Source organism: Crinia signifera, chromosome 12 (genome assembly GCF_055691185.1).
Source record: "Crinia signifera chromosome 12, ASM5569118v1, whole genome shotgun sequence".
NCBI lineage: Eukaryota > Metazoa > Chordata > Amphibia > Anura > Myobatrachidae > Crinia > Crinia signifera.
The window spans coordinates 19,301,929-19,319,621 of NC_139228.1; the positions used below are offsets into that span (position 1 = coordinate 19,301,929).

General features: G+C 42.4%; 2 protein-coding genes across 3 annotated transcripts in view; one reads left to right on the plus strand and one right to left on the minus strand.

Moving 5' to 3' along the window:
- Positions 1–278: 278 nt before the first annotated feature.
- On the minus strand, positions 279–16,333 carry LOC146050505 (serine/arginine-rich splicing factor 5-like). 2 transcript variants are annotated; one of them, XM_083167551.1, is made up of 8 exons: positions 16,176–16,333; positions 13,696–13,826; positions 13,097–13,167; positions 12,061–12,183; positions 9,811–9,880; positions 3,460–3,533; positions 2,514–2,624; positions 279–979 (listed from the first exon to the last, which is right to left on the minus strand). In XM_083167551.1, exons 2-8 carry the CDS (start codon positions 13,819–13,821, stop codon positions 784–786), a joined length of 771 nt encoding a protein of 256 aa, XP_083023677.1. In that variant the 5' UTR covers positions 13,822–13,826; positions 16,176–16,333; the 3' UTR covers positions 279–783. The 2 variants fall into 2 exon arrangements, with proteins under 2 accessions (XP_083023677.1, XP_083023676.1); XM_083167550.1 differs by having other exon boundaries at positions 279–982.
- Positions 16,334–16,409: 76 nt separating this feature from the next.
- The window catches only part of HEATR4 (HEAT repeat containing 4), a 53,105-nt gene continuing 51,821 nt past the window's right edge, over positions 16,410–17,693 (plus strand). Inside the window, 1 exon segment of the mRNA XM_083167549.1 lies at positions 16,410–16,532. The gene's annotated coding sequence lies outside the window, so the exon portion shown is untranslated.

Below are 17,693 nucleotides of genomic sequence, written 5' to 3' on the forward strand. Positions count from 1 at the left end.
AAATCCAAAACTTCTTTATTTTTTTTTGAAATTTTATAACTATGCTACATAACAAAAAAAAAAAAAAATTTACTCTGCATTCCAGAATTAGAAATTTTAGAACTTTTAAAAGATCATGATTCTGCTTCAGTGTCGTTTAATTGAAAGTTCATCCATCACACACACAAAATACCTACTTAAGCCAATAACAAGACAAAAAAAAAAAAAAAAAAAACAGAATACGTATGCATTCGCTGTAAGTAAATTAACTCCATATGTAACAAGCATGTGCACCTGCCTTTATCTCGTACTCAGTGGTTTTTATTGAAATTATTTTTTTAATGTGTCGTTCATTAAAATGCAAGTTCTGGGTATTTCAACACTGGCAAGAGTACATAAAACTAGTCACAAAGAATTGAGCATTTGGGCAGTATACAATGTAAATGAACATCAACTACTAAAACTACGTACACATTATCTTAATTTACTTCATAAAAGTAAGGGAATCAAACAAGTATCAGAACAGGTTTCACCCATCTATGGAGTGAAGAATTATCTCGAGTGGGTTCTAATTGAGAAATGCACATAGCGGGGTTCAATTACTCCCTTCAATCCTTTAGTCTAGCAGAAGGGTGGATCACATATTTACAAAAACAAAGCATTAGGCCACCTTTTTTTGTGCCGTATTATTTTTTTACAGGCGCTTTGGTTACATAAAACAGTGAACGCCACCTTTCACTCCCAACTAATCTCTCTCAGGGCACATAACCTTCATTCAGCATTTCTAGACATAAACAGGTCGTCTTAACCACGGCTTTCGGCGGAACTGGATCGAGACTGGCGTTTCGGAGAGCTTTGGGAAGGTTCCCCGCTGGCAGATTTCGGAGTGTATTTCTTTTCGGGTGTACGGCTGGGGGAGCGAGACCTGCTTGCAGACCTGGAAGATCCGCGAGATTTGGACTTGCTGCGGGATCTGGAGTAGCTTCTGGATCTGGACCTGCTTCTGGGTGAAAAACATTTTGAGTTAGTGATTGTATAAAATAGGACAATGATACAACATCATGCCAATTTCACACACACGCCAAGTCAACAAGCACAGCTAACGCCAAAGTATAGCATAGCTGGATGCATGCATGGAAAATAATTTTACTATACATACAACCACAATAACCTGTATAAGCTAATGTACTGTGAACTAGCAACTGCCAAACTACGTCGACCTATAGGACTCACAAGACACACAAGAGGATTGAGCAATGTCCTAATATTTACAGTGCATCAGTTGCAATAACACTGGAACATAAAACGGATGCAACAATACTAATGAAGCGTTTGTGGTGTATTCAATGTGGCCGTCAAAGGTGTTAAACAACGGGGATTGATGAAAACAAGCGATTCTCGCTCCCCCCCGCTCGACCTATTCAACGCAATGGGGAAATCCTTGCTGAAGACCAAACAGCAAGGCTCATGGCTAATGCAGGAAGCCTGCTGCATTTAGCCACAAGTCTTGCTACAGGTACACCCCCAATTATGCAGCACTGTGCCAGATTATCGTGGTAGCAGCAGCTCACAGCCTAGCCACCTTTCCCGCAGTCCAACGCATCCCCCCCCCCCCCCCCCCCCCAGCTCGACCGTGAAGCGGGTCTACATATCTAGGACTACACACTGTCAACCTAACATGAACAAACTAGATCTAGAGTGCAGATTACACAGATGGGTAGCGTGTGTATTGAGTGGTAAGAGTGTGTATACATTAGAAGTATGGTGGCACGTCTAAAATTAGGGCGTGCTACATTGAAAGTTTGGCAACTGAAGAGGAAAAATCAGTGCTTAAGCGTTGAATACATATCAGTTTGGCCCAGCATAACCAGTTCTAGAACTGGCCGGGGAGATTAAAAATCCTGATTAGAGATTTGATGGCAAAGTCTACAGTGCTGTGAAAACAACTTTTATACATGAAGTGGAAAAGATTACTTCGCTTCACTAAACCTGCACTTGTCAGTTTGGAAAAAGCTGCCCTTTAAGCAATAGAACAGCATTACAAGTACAAAATGTCAATGCTTTTAACCAATTTAAGATTCAAAATAAAAATGTATTTTAAGAGCGTTATTTTTTGTATCTCCAGCTAGTGGTTACAACTTGCTTTAGTAAAATAATGCCATATGCTTTTGCCCTAATATCAGAGTCCCCGTGTGTGTATATACCAAGTTATAGAAGCACTACCGAATACATCCTAACCTTGATACTCCAGCTGTTGTTGGACTACACATCCCAGCATGCCCTGCGACAGTTTTACTATTTCGCCATGCTAAAACTGATGTAGGGCATGCTGGAATGTGTAGTTGAACAACAGTTGGAGCACATACCTCCAGCGCTGTACATATGTACAACTGGAATAGAATGAAACTATATAATCTGTTGCAGATGACACATGGAAGGGCTTAATTAGTGGGTATTCATAGTCACACTATTAGTAAGCCATGCACTCATTCTGTTAGGATACAGCTCCCAGCAATCTTGCAGATCCTGCGTACCTGTGTTTTTTGCGGTCTTCAATGAGCTTAATTTTCCGGCCGCTGAGCTCCGTGCCGTCCAGTTTGTCCAAAGCACTCTTCATATCGTTATAGGATGCAAATTCCACCACCCTTAAAAATAAAACGACTAATTAATTTATGTTGATTACTGATTTTTTTTTTATATATAAGTAACAATTCCATTGTTCAAATAACAGTAAATCCTGGTATCTGTTTCAGGCATCATCGCAAAGCACATTTTTCTACAAATGGACAAAACCATGCTGCACTGCAGGTGGGGCAGATGTAACATGTGCAGAGTTAGATTTGTATGTTATTTTGTTTCTGTGCAGGGTAAATACTGGCTTCTTTACTTTTACACTACAATTTAGACTTCAGTTTGAAAAACACACCCAAATTTAACGATCTGCTCACGACATCTGCAACATGGCATTGTCCATTTATTTAAAGTGCTTTGCGATGATGACACCTCACCATATAAATATACTTCCAATACTTATACACAGTCAATGTTTTCAATCTTAAATTCTAAAGGGCCCATACACAATGCGATTAAGGCCGAGAAATCGGATGAAATCGTCCCGAACCGCATGTGTATAACATCGGAGCTCTCTGCATCCCCTGCTGCAGCGGCAGGCCTAGCGATCTGAAAACTCCCTTACAAACGAATGGGAGGTCATTGATTGGCTGAGAGCTCGCTTAGCCAATCAGCGGCCGCCCATTCATTTGTAAGTATGCTTTGAATTCTCCTGCCGTCCGCCGCTCCTTCAGCCTGTTTTCGGTCTGCAATTTATCACATGTAAAATATAGCACATCAAGTGCCAAACAGTATATGAGCCCTCCCTGAGTGTTGCTGGGGGAGCTCAAAAGAAAATTGGGTCCAACTTGTATGGTGGGGGTTATCACTACAAAAGTAAAACCAATATAAGATACTGTAATAACATACCCTTCATTTCTGTTACTCCTGTGCGCATCCACGTAAGTTACCTCTCCTGCTTTTCTCATGAAATCCTTCAGATCCTGTAACAAATTGCTGCTTGTTAACTTTACCAAAATTGCTCATTCAGGCTTTATATAAAAAGAAATAAAAAAAAAAAAAGTATCAAACATTGATTCTGAGCTGAAAGGAACTTTAACTAAAAAAATCCTAGGATAAATCAGTGTTAGTGTCATGTATGAAAACTGGTCTACATAAATATATTACGCAGATGCATTAAGTGTTTGCAGTGTAAGCACGGGAGAAGCATGTTAAACATTTTTTACATTAGGAACACAAACATATGGTAATGATATAATAAACAACGTGGATTGCTCTATATGTAACAACCTCACTGCTACATATACTTAACTAGTTTCTCAGCTTATAATTTTGGTATGATATTATTTCAAACCCAATTTACTTACCACAACATACAACCAGTGGTCGGAGGTACCTTAAGCAAAGAGTCGCCAGTCCATAACCTAGATGACCTTGTAAGCGACTCACTTACATGAGAAGGGTGGAAGGCGGCAGGAGAGCACCAGAATCTCTGTAAGTGAGTGATGTTAACCCTGTAACCACTGGAAGCAATTCACTGGAAGTGGCTAGAGAACCTGAAGCTGACCTGAGCTAGCCACTCTTGCTCAAATCTGGGCAAACCAAGATCTAGATCGGCAAAGCGGGAGGGTGATAGGAACCAAAAGGAAACTTCAGAACAGGCCCAGCCCTAGAATTTCAGCCATTAGCAAACCAAAAACTCTTGGGCACTCCTCCACACAAGAGAAACGAGGCTTAACCCAAAGAAAGGCTGTTAAAAGAGGTTCAAAATGCACGTGGTTAGATATACGATTGTGAAAAAAAAAAATAAAGTATTTACTACAACATAGGATGGATTAATATCAGTTTAATATTCTGTAAAACAAGAAGTATCAGCAACTTTTTTTTATCCCTGTGTTTCTAATTTATTTTTTTTCAAAATGGCCGGACTAGGCGTTTAATTTTCACTTACCGTTAAATCCTTTCCTTGGAGGCTAGTAAATGTCAGTGCAGATGTCTGCAGTGTCTGTTCCTTCATCAATAGGGGTCAATGTAATCCATAGAATGTAATGTAAACTGTCCAAGCTCTAGATAGCATTGCTACAAGAAGTAGGCTACCAGTTTCGACTAATAAAACCCAAGAATAAATGGTAAAATAAAAGCGCTCAAGAGACCGTACTGTACTGACATGAAGACCTCCAAGAAAACAACTTAACTATAAGTAAAAAAAAAAAAAAAATTCCTTGGAACAGCCCTTATGTCAGTGTAGACAACTTTAAATGTCCCGAGAACTTAAAAATATGGTATGGATGTACCCTTAATATTCATATAAAAAGAATAAAGATACAAAAATTAGTAGAAGCCATGTAAAAATGTTCTGCCTGAAACCGTAGATTGACATTGCATTCCCGTGTTAAGTGGATTCTACTGCCTTGGGTAAACCAGTGAAGCAAACAAGAGCAAGACAAAAGCGCTACTAGCAAACCTAAAACCCAAGTAGTCAAAGGAAGTTGCTTTTCCCCCCAAGTAAGACGGCAGGATGCAAAAGGATCAGCAGTTGTAGTGGCATGGAGAAAAATGACCAGCACCATATAAAAAAAAGAGGTGTATCTGGACTCTATCCAGAGAGTCACAAACTACAGTGTGTATTGCATGTATAAAGCATGAGACAACTAGGACAACATAGCAACTCAGGAGTCAGAAGGTCTACATCCAATACACCTTCTCTCAGACTAACTAGGAATAGGAAAAGAAAACAAAAAGAAAAAAAGCCCATTCTACATTTTTAACACTTATCAGACAGGTTCTACCAAAATTTTGTTTCTGTAGAAGTGTTTAAAATGCTGGATGCACACTCTACCAACTCAAACATTTATCCAGTGCTCTTAAAACAACGAACACCACACGTAGGTCAGCAATCCAATCCTTCCAGAAATTTTGTGGACTGTTGTATAGAACTTTTCTTGAAGCCGACAACCTGAACTCTTAAAATACCTGTTAAGCCTTGCAGTGCTTGGAGGAGGACATTGTCATCTAGAAAGGAGAAAGATATTTCCATAGATGAGCAATGAATGGTTCTGAATTCAAAGTGTTGCCGCCTCACAGACCTACCTCAGGAATGCGCACACTATCAACATTTTTTCCAAAATGGGTAAAAACTTGTGTGGAGCAATTAGTTTGTTCTTGGCGCTTTGAAAAAACGCTACCATACATACTTTGAGGACAATGATAGATTGCATTTCTCTCATGTGCAGCCAAATGAATGGCTGAAAGTCATGGACAGAAAGGAGACCACCAAAATTAGTTTCCACATCTAGCTGGATCAGGTGAGAAATTCCAGGATTACAAGGATTCCAGAAAATAATATTTATAGTGCGTGCCGTGAGTCAAAAAAATAAAAACAAACTCTGCAGAAGTTACATTGCATTGACCAATAGTCTGAAGAAGGTTCATCTCAGTTGGAACAATGGGCTACACAAAGTCCACTCTTTTCTTGCTCTAGAATAAATTGTTCAGGTGCTAGCAAGGAGAAAATTATAGTGGGATATTTCTTCATTGCTAGTCTGAAATGAGCAATATTTAAAAACCCGTAAAGATTTTTTTTTTGCACCCCAAAAAGGATCCTGAAGTTCGGTTTATACATTCCAGAAGAAGACCGCTTAAATTCAAAAGTTTTAGCAACTGAGATTTTTTAGTTTATTTTTAGCAAAGAGTAATCAGGTTTGGGAGGGGGCAGGGCAGTAGTAGTTTGCCTGCAGAAAATTGCTCTCCATCAGAGGATATCTTGCGCCAAGTGTAGTTTAGCAACCACAAACATTAGCTACCGATGATGGTTGCGTATAGAAATAAGTCTCCAAGGATTGAGTCCCTGAAGTCTTTGGGCTCCAGTTACAGAATTAACAGTAATCATACTTCTACAGTGAAAGATACCACACACACTACCATAAAGTACAAAAAAAAAATCTAACAGATAGCGGCTGCGATAATCTTTCCTCCCAAGAAGGGAAAACAAAATGGAAAGCTACTTCCTATAGCATAGCCTTATAGAGCTAGGAGCCTTGTTCTATATAGATGTATTTTAAATGTTTTTATTAAAGCAATGTGTGTTCTAATAAGGAGTGAAATCAAATCTGGATTGTCTCGTGGTCCAAGGCTAGATGTATCTTGGAAACACCAAATTCACAATACTCCATACTGTGTACTAGTCTATTTATTGGTCTTCCTCCCTATGCTAAAGTGACAGACACTATGGTCATCTGCACTGACAGTAGGGATTGATGCAAGAAATACTGGTAAAAAAAATAAAATGCTCTTTTCTCTCTTTTACCGAGTTCTAAAAATTGAACTCTTAGAACACATTATCTGATCTGAAATTTCATTTGTTAACAACTTCAAACATTTGTAAAAAGAACTTTAACAGGTTATCAACATAAAAAGTATATAAAACGATGCACAACGTAAGAATTGACATACTTATGCTCCGTGCATGTGGGATGACGGGAGCTTTGTACCAAACAATCTAGATAAGCTCAGCACAGAGCACTGCACCAGCGATGTGTGCTGAGCAATCTGTCACGGCCTGTGTTCTCAAGTGAGAGAACACAGGCAATGACTAGATGTATGGTGCATGCAGATTAAATCTAGGTCAGACAAATAGCAATGAGCGTGACCGTGCATCTCTTGCGGCCATATCCACGTATCGATCAGTGCTTCATTTCGAAGCGATCTGGTCAGATTGCTTAGAAAATGAGGCTGTAATCACCCCATGTGTGCTTTTTTAGACTTGTGTTTATTGAGAAATAACAGTAATATGCAATCACCTTTCGCCCTCCAGACTTGCTAAAATACATTTCAATCAAATTAAAGTAAAAAAAAATATTTAACAAGTGTGCAGAATCCTAAGAATGGAATCCAATTGGCCAACTAGTCGCAGTGACCAATTCAATTAGCACCGTTTACTCCATGTGTTAAACCACAGAGGTGCACTTTCAGGTACAGAGCAGAAGTGTTCACCACAAAGGAGCATCCTCTGGGGTTTCACACGTGGGTAAACCCAATTATTCCACATTGTACATGGAATCAATGGGCCAACATGGGGTTTAATGAGTGGGGAAGGGCTGTTTAATTAAATAGCTCCAGGCGTGAAACCCATAGCATTTCCCTAGAGAAAACCCCACCACTCATTGGATGCCAGACTACAAATGATACCAAGAAAGTGCACAAAACAGATAAACATCAATATCAAACCACAAGCATTTGTATGCTACCTGATGGGATCCAGGACGCATTTAACGAGCAAACAATCCACTATTTTCTACATCAAAAAGGGAACAATGTTTTTGGTGCCATCTTGTTTGGCTGAAAATATTAAAATAGTTTAAGTTGCGGTTTTTAAAACCTTGTAAGGATAAGGAAATCTCCCTTGATGTACAGCGATTGCAGCTATACGCTTAGAAAAGCCATCTTACGTTAACGTCTAAATCCTCATAGTTGCTATAAGTACCAGTACGTTTGGACATTGACAAAAATATTCAAGTTTGGAAAAAAGTGAACAAAGTTGGTCAACCAAAATCCACATTTTTTTTGCTCCACTTGAACCTACCCCATTGGTCGCAAACATAGATCATGCTATATTGACCAATATTAAAGTTTACTTCCACACAGTACAGAGTTCAATGAAGATTCTGTAAAATTGTATTAAGGCCCATACACACTAGAATATTATCTTTCCAATCTGACTTGTTAGAATGAAAATCTGGACATTGTTTGGCGCAAAATGACAGTTGACCATTTGCTCCTAAACCTAGGAAAAAAAAAAAACATAAAAAAAAAAAAAACATAAAAAAAAAACAAAAAAAAAAAAAAACCCCAACACGAATTGGTTCATCAGACAAATTGGTTACATCAATTAATGCAGATGACTGCTTTTGTCCATTTTTCAGCGTTTGGGAGCAAACTGTTTATATTTAAATTTATATATATATATAAAAATATATATTTATTTATATATTTTATTGTAATTTGTTCCCAGAAATGTCTAGATGTTCATTCCAGCCAGATTGGAAAGATAACCTTGGCCTTAAGCCAATACAAGATGATTTTACATTGGTACCATATACCCCTTTCACATCAAACGCAGGTGAGACCCAGGATCACGATTCTGGATCCAACCTGGTCCGGCGCTTTCAGATTAGATAATGGACAAGCCGGTTTTAGAGGGTGACCCTGGTTTAATCCTTATAACCCTGGTGGAAATGCTGAGTTGGTTGACCCAGGTTATTAGTTGCGGTGCATTCACATTGCACCTCGACCTGGGTAAACAAGTCACAGACCCGGATTAATTGTACGATGTGAAAGGGGTAATAAAGGCTGCACTGCTCTGAGGGGAAAAAAAAAAGACAAACCACGGTAATGTAAACATGTGGACAAAAGCACATATTTACACAGAGTATGTGTAGCGGCTTCACTTCATAGCAAGTGACATTTGTGCCATGATCAACCCTAAATGAGCAGTAAGTATGAATGGAATTACACCAGTGGTTACACACTTACATAATGCGAAGTTAAATGTGCACAGCATTGTGTTCCCCCATAGTGGCATCCATTCATGTGAAACCTTTGCAATATTACTGCACTAAAGCACCATCAATTCAGACTATAGAAGCTGTACATTAAGGTTAGACAGAGGTATGCAAAAAGGTACCAATGAGCAGCAGATAAGGCAATGCACTTTGCAAACATTTAGGATAAAAAAAAAAAAAAGTTAAAGCAAAAAAAAAAATAGTCCAAGATATAAAGCACAAAATACACTGTTCTACAAAATAGAAAATTGGTGGGGTGCCCAGTTCCTTGGATCCCAACCATGTACTACAGCAGGACAGAGTTTGTCTGGTGACTAAACAATGTGGAGCCACTATGTTAGACTAATGCTGAATGGGATTAAACTCTGTCCCCACTTTAGGCAAGTCCCAGGATAAACAGGGTAGGAGGGTTCCAGGAACGGAACCCCCTCTTTGCAAATATTATGGTGACTCCTTTGTGTTATTATAAAATAAAGCCACAAAATCGCTACCAAACATTTCCGTTTGCTCTGCATGTAACTTGATGCATTTAAGACCACAATTGCAGATATGCTTAATATATATTCACACTTTGACTTCTCTGCACAAAAGCTTCAAGTGCGATTTCACCTCCAATCAATACTATGCAAGAATAATAAAATGTCAAATGTAGAATTGTTTAGGCGGACGTATCGGCTTTAAACATCTGACAAATGCTCACCTGCCAGCTGACACGGGAGGAGAGGTTTTCGACGATTATTCTATGCTCGGTACGAACTGGGGGTCCATACCTGAGGACAAAATTAAAAGCAAGCCACATTATTTACTACACAGAAAATGTTTGCTGAAAACTGCGCAGGAAGCCTTGAAGGTGCCAATACACTTATAGTACTACAGGTTGGGTCTACCTTGTGCGTGTATTCCAAAAAAAAGTGGTTCTTCAGAATCTCCCCCCCCCCCCCCAATACCCCCTTCATTCATACTTACGTCATCCCCTGATGTCCACGGCGGGATCCTCTTCAGCAGCATCTCCAGTCCCATGGATGCATTGCACCGGTGATGTCTCCGGCGCACTCGCACACTACGCACCCCTGGGAGCGGAGATGCCGCTGGAGAGGATTCTGAAGGCCGCCGTGGAACACCGTGGACATGGATGGAGCATAAAAACTACCTCTATTAACTGAGGCTACCTCTAACCTAAGCTAAAGTACAATAAGCTTGCCCGCCAGACCACTCACTGGCATAGTACCACAAAGTTTAGGCATAGAGCCAACCATATGCCTGTACTCTTCAAAGATGCCACCCAGCAAAGACTTTAAACCAGCTGTTGTTGAACTGCACATCCCAAGCATGCTGGGATGTGTAGTTCACCAGCGGGAGGGCCAAAAGTTTCCCATACCTGGTTTAAACAGACAAGCTCCATTGTACTCCAAGGACTTCAAACATATGCAGAGTGGGTACTCTTTACCTAGAACGGCGCCCATCATATGCACTAAAAACGGGTGCGATGCGATGCCCGCGAATTCCCATAGGGATCAATGTTAAAAGGGTGATTGGACGCGATTTTAGTGTTCAATGCCCGCGATTTTTCCATAGGAAACAATGTTAAATGGGCCACAGAGCCCAAATAGTCACCGTAAAGTCTGAAATGGCCCCCACAATTGTTAACGCCACCCCACGATCAACGTCAACCCGAAGCGTGGCGAGCCCGCGAGGGTCGGCGGTACACGTCCTCCGACCTTTTCATACCCCCACTATCCACGTCGGCGTGGAGTTGAGAATAAAATAGTGTGGCGAGCCACCGAGCCCGAAGCGTAGCGAGCCCCGCGAGGGGACGCGGATACCTTCACAGGTAAACGCGTCCCTTCGCGGGCTTCACAGGTATCCGCGTCCCCTCGCGGGGCTCGCTACGCTTCGGGCTCGGTGGCTCGCCACACTATTTTATTCTCAACTCCATGCCGACGTGGATAGTGGGGGTATGAAAAGGTCGGAGGACGCGTACCGCTGCGCTCGCCACGCTTCGGGTTGACGTTGATCGTGGGGTGGCGTTAACAATTGTGGGGGCCATTTCAGACTTCAAGGGCACTATTAGGGCTCTGTGGCCCATTTAACATTGTTTCCTATGGACAAAATCGCGGGCATTGAGGCATTTAACACTAAAATCGCGTCCAATCACACTTTTAACATTGATCCCTATGGGAAATCGCGGGCATCACGTCTCACCAGATTTTTTAGTGCATGCGATGGCTGCGATTTTTTACCCCCCGATGACCGCGATGCCAATCGCGGGCGCCGTTCTAGGTAAAGAGTACCGCAGAGTGCAATGCTTCTATGTGGATCCAATGCCACAATGTTCAGAGTATTACAGTCAGATACGGAGAGCATCCGAGCTTTACATTTTTGGAAGAAAAAATGCAATTGTTTTTGGGTGTGTACGTAAAAGGGCACCCAACACGTGATATTCAATTGACCCACAGGCGGGCACTTGTGCCACAGCACCCATTACTAATCTTGTCCAAATTAACAGGGGTAAGGATTCATACGTGGCAGTTTTATAGTTTTTGCACACCTAGCCTACTTTCTAGATTAATGGAAGATCGTAAGCCTCAATTTAAATTTTTCTTCGTGCTGCACGTGCCTAAATAGACACCGTTTAGCCGTGACTAGCAGCAAGTCTAAAGTCCTGTTCAGGGTGAGTGGTCACCTCAGAAGACAGCAAGAAGAAACAATTGATTTACAACCACAAACAGTAGACGTGGGGGGAAAAAGAATTGACTTGCACACAAAGCGTAAACCCGTGAAATGCATTGGGCGCATATGAAGAGGACTGGTGGAATTGCTTATCATCTGAGGAAAATGGGCACCCACAGAACTTGTGCTCATTGGCATAAACAATAGTTTGTCTCTATAGGATCTAAGGGCACCCGAAAAAAAAAACCACACACACACCACAGTTGAATAGCTACATTACCTGGGTCCACCACTATTTGTCTGGCGATAGCCAAAGCGCATGGGATAACGACCACCTCCTCCACCTCCGCCTCCCATCATGCCTCCTCTTCCTCTGCGATTTCTAGCATGCTCTATTGTGACTCTGGATGAAATAGGAAGGAAAACATTATTTGTTTATGTTTTTTTTTTAAAGGGTATTTTGCACAAACAAAAGTAACATTTTATAATAGTCTGGAAAACACAGGAACAGTGAGTTATAAGCCATGCTATATCCTACATGTTGGACACAGACAGGGGTATAAGAACCACCTGCACAGAAAACCGTGGCCAAATGTTCTAGCTAATGAACACCAGAAGTCAACATGATTCCAGCAAGAGGCATTAAACTTAACCCACCAATATAAAGGAAAGACCAGGTTGCTTATAAAAATAAAAGGAAATATAGCCTGGTCCAAGGTTCATTATGTGACGGAGGACTCCTCAGGTCAAGTGCACAACATCCATGGATCCAGCTCTCGGAAGACTACTCCACCCACTGGACTGCATACATCTGACTGGAGCACTAGTCCCAAGGTGCCCTGTGTCCCCAGGAAAAATTATCCTAGGCACAGAACTTTTTTTTTTTTTAAAGATGTTGCTCTTCCACCAAAGTTTGAGTGGAATGCACAGAAGCCTCTTCTCTGTGCCAGGAACATGAAGAAAAGAGCTGTGTCCTACACCAAAATAAAATGTTGTTTGGTGCACGTCTCCAATGGAGGGAGGGACTGAGCATGTGCAGGATGTGTACCAAGTGCAAAGCCAAAGGGTAAGTCGTGTGGCGCCAGCTGAAACCAGTGACACCACTTGAACCCTGTTAAGCACAGACTACAGGCAGAATCCGCCATTCTCCCTAGTTGCTCTGCAGAGTCCCGCAAGGAATTCCTTTGGGCTATAGCAAGGAGCGTCGGCGCAAGTCCCCCCAAGCCCAAAACCAAGTGCCACATTCCCACAATTCTACCTGCACCTGAGCAGACAAAACTAACATAACGGAAGATAAGTTGGACATAGGACCATACCTTTCACTACACAACTCTTTTCCATTCAATTCATATACTGCGTCATCTGCATCTCTGTGATCTTCAAACTCCTGTAGTAAAAGATCAAGAAGTACATAGTCACACTATCCTGGGTAAGAGCAGTTTCCATGGCTCGTTACCCGGCCTTTACCTGCTAAAAACCCTGCTCGAGTTTTGGGTAAAGATCAACCATTTCTATTGACAAAAATCCCGGTTTGGTGCACAGTCACATGCAAAAACCCGGGATTTTTAGGTCAGTGCAATGAGGGAAACTTACCAAGATGGGATGTTTCTATGGGCAACCAGATACTATCTATTATCTTCTAGAAGGAGCTAAAATCAGTAGATTCTGATTGGTTATTATTTTATTTATAAGGCTCCACAAGTGTTTCGCAGCGCCGTACAAAGGAACAATACAGGGAGACAAAGCTTGGAATAACATTGAGAAACAGCCAATGTGTAACAGAACCCATAAATTTCCCCCCAATGTTAGATGCAATATTCTATTTCGGAGATCTATAATGAAGGACAATTAAATTGAAGGCATGATGGAAAGCACCGTTCCTTTCAGATAAATATATTGACAGCATGAGACTTACCACGAAACCAAATCCACTTTTTAGATTAATCTCCCTGATACGTCCATATCCTTTGAAAAACTTTTCCACATCTCTCTCACGGGCATGAGGACTGAGCCTCCCTATAAACACTCTGCATCCACTCATTTTATCTAGTGGGACAAAAACAAAACAGAATGGTCATACAAATAAATAGGTTACTTCAGTGGTTCCCAAACTGTGTGCCGTGGCTCCCTGGGGTACCTTGGGGGACTTGCAGGGGTGCCCTGGTTTGGTGGTCTAGGACCAGTTCAAGTTTTTATGGTACATTATAATAGTCAAATTATGGACAAACCGAAGTAAATTCTGTCCATTACCACATAACTGATCCTAAGGATGAGATATAAACTCGATTTATTTAACTTAATATTTTTTTCTGACTTTCTCAATAAGAAATCTTTAGCCTAAGGGTGCCACGAAAACATTTCTGATGCTTCAGGGTGCCGTATTCAAAAACCTTGGGAACCCCTGGGTTACTTGGAAAACATTTACCCTTACCTCCATTCCACTGCAGTAGAAGAGGGTTGAGTCTCAGTGGAAATGGTCCTTGAATAATAACCCAGGTCGTGACCTAGGATCTGATCTGGGTAACTGCACTGTAAACAGGTGACCAGTATCATCCTATCAGGGCCCCATTAAAAGTCCATGCGGTACATTTCACAGAAATCATCTGCAAAAGGCTAATTAGCACCGCAGCTTGCAGTCCCCATTAAAATCGGTGGCAACATCAGTTTGACCCCTATGGTAGTTTGGGTGCCAAAACCATGACTTTAGATAGAACAAGATTGATAAATAATGGGTGCCCATAAACACCAGCATCAAGTAACTAAACACACCGGTCTGAGATTAAAGACACTTTAGGAAATCTTGCAATGTAAATGGAATTATACATATATATTAATATGCTTTTCAAATGCCAAATAAATTACTGTATACGTAGCAACGTCAGCAAATATACATCTTCAAACTCTCCTACGACATCGGATTAAGTGGTCATGAATTTCAACCCTGCGATCACAATGTGACAACAGTGAGGAAAGCACACAAATCAAATAAATGATCTGATACAGGGGGCTCATTGAAGGGATAATGCAAGGTTGGAGAATATCTGCAAAGGTGTATACAGCTTATACCTGGCTAGACACAAAACGATTCCAATCCAGCCAATGCACAGTTTACAGACTGAGACTGCTTTAAAGAGTTTGCAATTGGAATGTTTAGAAATTTTCAATGTGAATTCTGTGAAAATGGCACCTAACTATCACCCCTTTGCATGACAATATAATTAGGGTAACATACCTGTATTATAACACTTAAAATCCAAAAGAAGCTCACCCTCTGCATCGAAAACAGACAGTAAAGGTCCCCATCCACTAGTGTGATATTGATACTTTACATGCAATGCCGTCAAATTGTTGTGATTGATCACGTGTCACATCGCATGTTCTTTTCCTGCATGTATCGCAGACACAGATCTCAGGGGCTGCCATGAATATTTCTGGCATCTTGCAGACATGACTGGGATCGCATACGATACATCGCATGTAAGAGGACAATGTATCGTACGTGATCCTGCTGCCAGGTGAGTTGGGGTGGGGGGGGGGAGGGGTATTGCATGAAATACCTCTCACTAGTGGATTGGGGCCTTAATACATTTTGATATCATCATGTTATGCTCATATTTGTTTTGCTTTGAAGACCAATGTGTATGGACAATCTGAGAGCAGCCCAAATTGGGCAATGTCCACAGCAACAAGGTGCAACACCACATTGTATACAAACGTAGGGAGGAAGGTGCCGCTACTGATGGCCGGTATCCTGCTCATCCAGCAGAGTATACTTGCTGCAGGTGGGCCAGAGCCAGGGGTGGGCACCCAGCTGGGCCAGAGCCAGGGGAGGGCACCCAGCTGGGCCAGAGCCAGGGGAGGGCACCCAGCAGGGCCAGAGCCAGGGGTGGGCACCCAGCAGGGCCAGAGCCAGGGGTGGGCACCCAGCAGGGCCAGAGCCAGGGGTGGGCACCCAGCAGGGCCAGAGCCAGGGGTGGGCACCCAGCAGGGCCAGAGCCAGGGGTGGGCACCCAGCAGGGCCTGGGGTGTGCACGCAGCAGGACCAGAACCAGGGGTGTGCACGCTCAGGGCTTGGCTGCAGCTGGGCCCGTGCTGGGAACACACCACGCTGCATTATGTAACAATAAGAACAGCACACAACAACAATACAGCGCAGTAATATTTTCCCTACACCCCCCCTCCCACCGCATTAGTTCCGCCCGTGCTCTCTCTCCCTCCCCCCACTAGGCCCCTCCGATCCGGAGCCCCCTGCATTCTCGCCCGCCCCCACAATGTGACCCCTATCGTGTGAGTCACTCCCTCTCACCCCAGTCTATAACGACCCGGAGACAGACGCTCGGCGCGTACACCGGCCGCTCACCGAGCGATAGCGAACGCCCTGAACCCAACACTCACCTAACGCAGCCGCTCTTTCCCAAGAATGAAATGGCGGCGAAGACTCTCCGGATGTGACTCTGAACAAGATGGTGGTCGCGGGGCGGGGAGTGTTGTCATAGGGACCGGACAGCCTCTGATGTCATCGGCCTGTACCCGTGATGAGGGGCGGGGCCGGTGGGAGGGGGTGTTTCCCTGAATACAATGCGACTTTCGCTGCTGGGAGCTGACGTCATGTGACTGCGGCCATATTGCGCGGGAAAAACTGGTTACGTGCCGTGACGTGACGGTCACCTGCGATACGAATACGATAGTTTATATTATTGTTCAGAAATAATAATCAGTGTTACATAATGACTTTACAGCTGGAGGGCACTGGTAAACACCCTCCACGATGAAAAGTGCCGAATTGTATAGGGGGCTAGCAATTTATGGCCTGAGGCGACCGTGCTCCATGTGCATGCCAAAGCCAATGTGGTGATGGCGGCTTATCTATGCAGTGTGGTTACGTACGCTACAGGACCAGATTTTTTATCAAGGGCAATTTCTCCACTCATCACATTAAAATGCCATGTGTTCGGTTCTATATATACATACCTCTCCAGGAGGGACACATTGCTCTTTTACTGGACTTCTTCCAAATTTATGATTACCATCACATGTTTTAAACAGGTTAATTGATAACAAAGGTGCTTCACCACAGGTGATGGCAATCATAAATTAAGAGGGAAGTCCAGGAATAGAGCATTCTGTCCCTCCTGGAGAGGGTCATGTTGGGAGGTATCATATGATATATATATATATATAATGCATACTTGCCTACTTTTGAAAACTAATTTTAGGGAGATTATAGTTGGCAGGAGAATTTTGCACAGCGCCCCATTGAGGAGTTGTGTCAGGCTCCACCCAAAGGGCGTGTCTTGTTTCATTTAAGGAGAGATTGTGAACATGGCACCTAGAAGCGTGGCCGTGTACTGCTACATCTGAGAGGAATATTTTAAAATGACTTATATCCAAATGTAGATGAGCCCCAAAGCAGTTAGTAAGAGCTACTGGGAAATGGTGCTGATGATTCAATGTAAATATCTGTCTCTAATTCCGTTTTTCCACCAAAAATGTAACAGTGTAATGTGGGCTAGGTGAAATGAGGGAGATTGGTAGACCAATGAGGGAGAGAGGGAGATTGCTGCTATTTCAGGGAGTCTCCTGCAGAATGCAGGAGGGTAGGCAAGTATGATATAATGGGTACTTGTTTCCTAGCACGGCGGCCAATACGGCATCTGCGTAGTGGGCTATTCAGGGTAGTGAAATTGCATGGCATGCGATGCGATTTTCCTATGTAATTTATTCACTGCTCTCTGTCAGTGAATACATTACAAAAATCGGGTCCGATAAAAATCGCGTTGCATACCATTATTGTATGGCGATGCGATGCAATCAGATATTGGATCCGATTTTACATCTACCAATGGCATTTAATGTACTATACAATTACATGACATATAATGTCATTTATTTATGCCCCCCCCACTATCCACA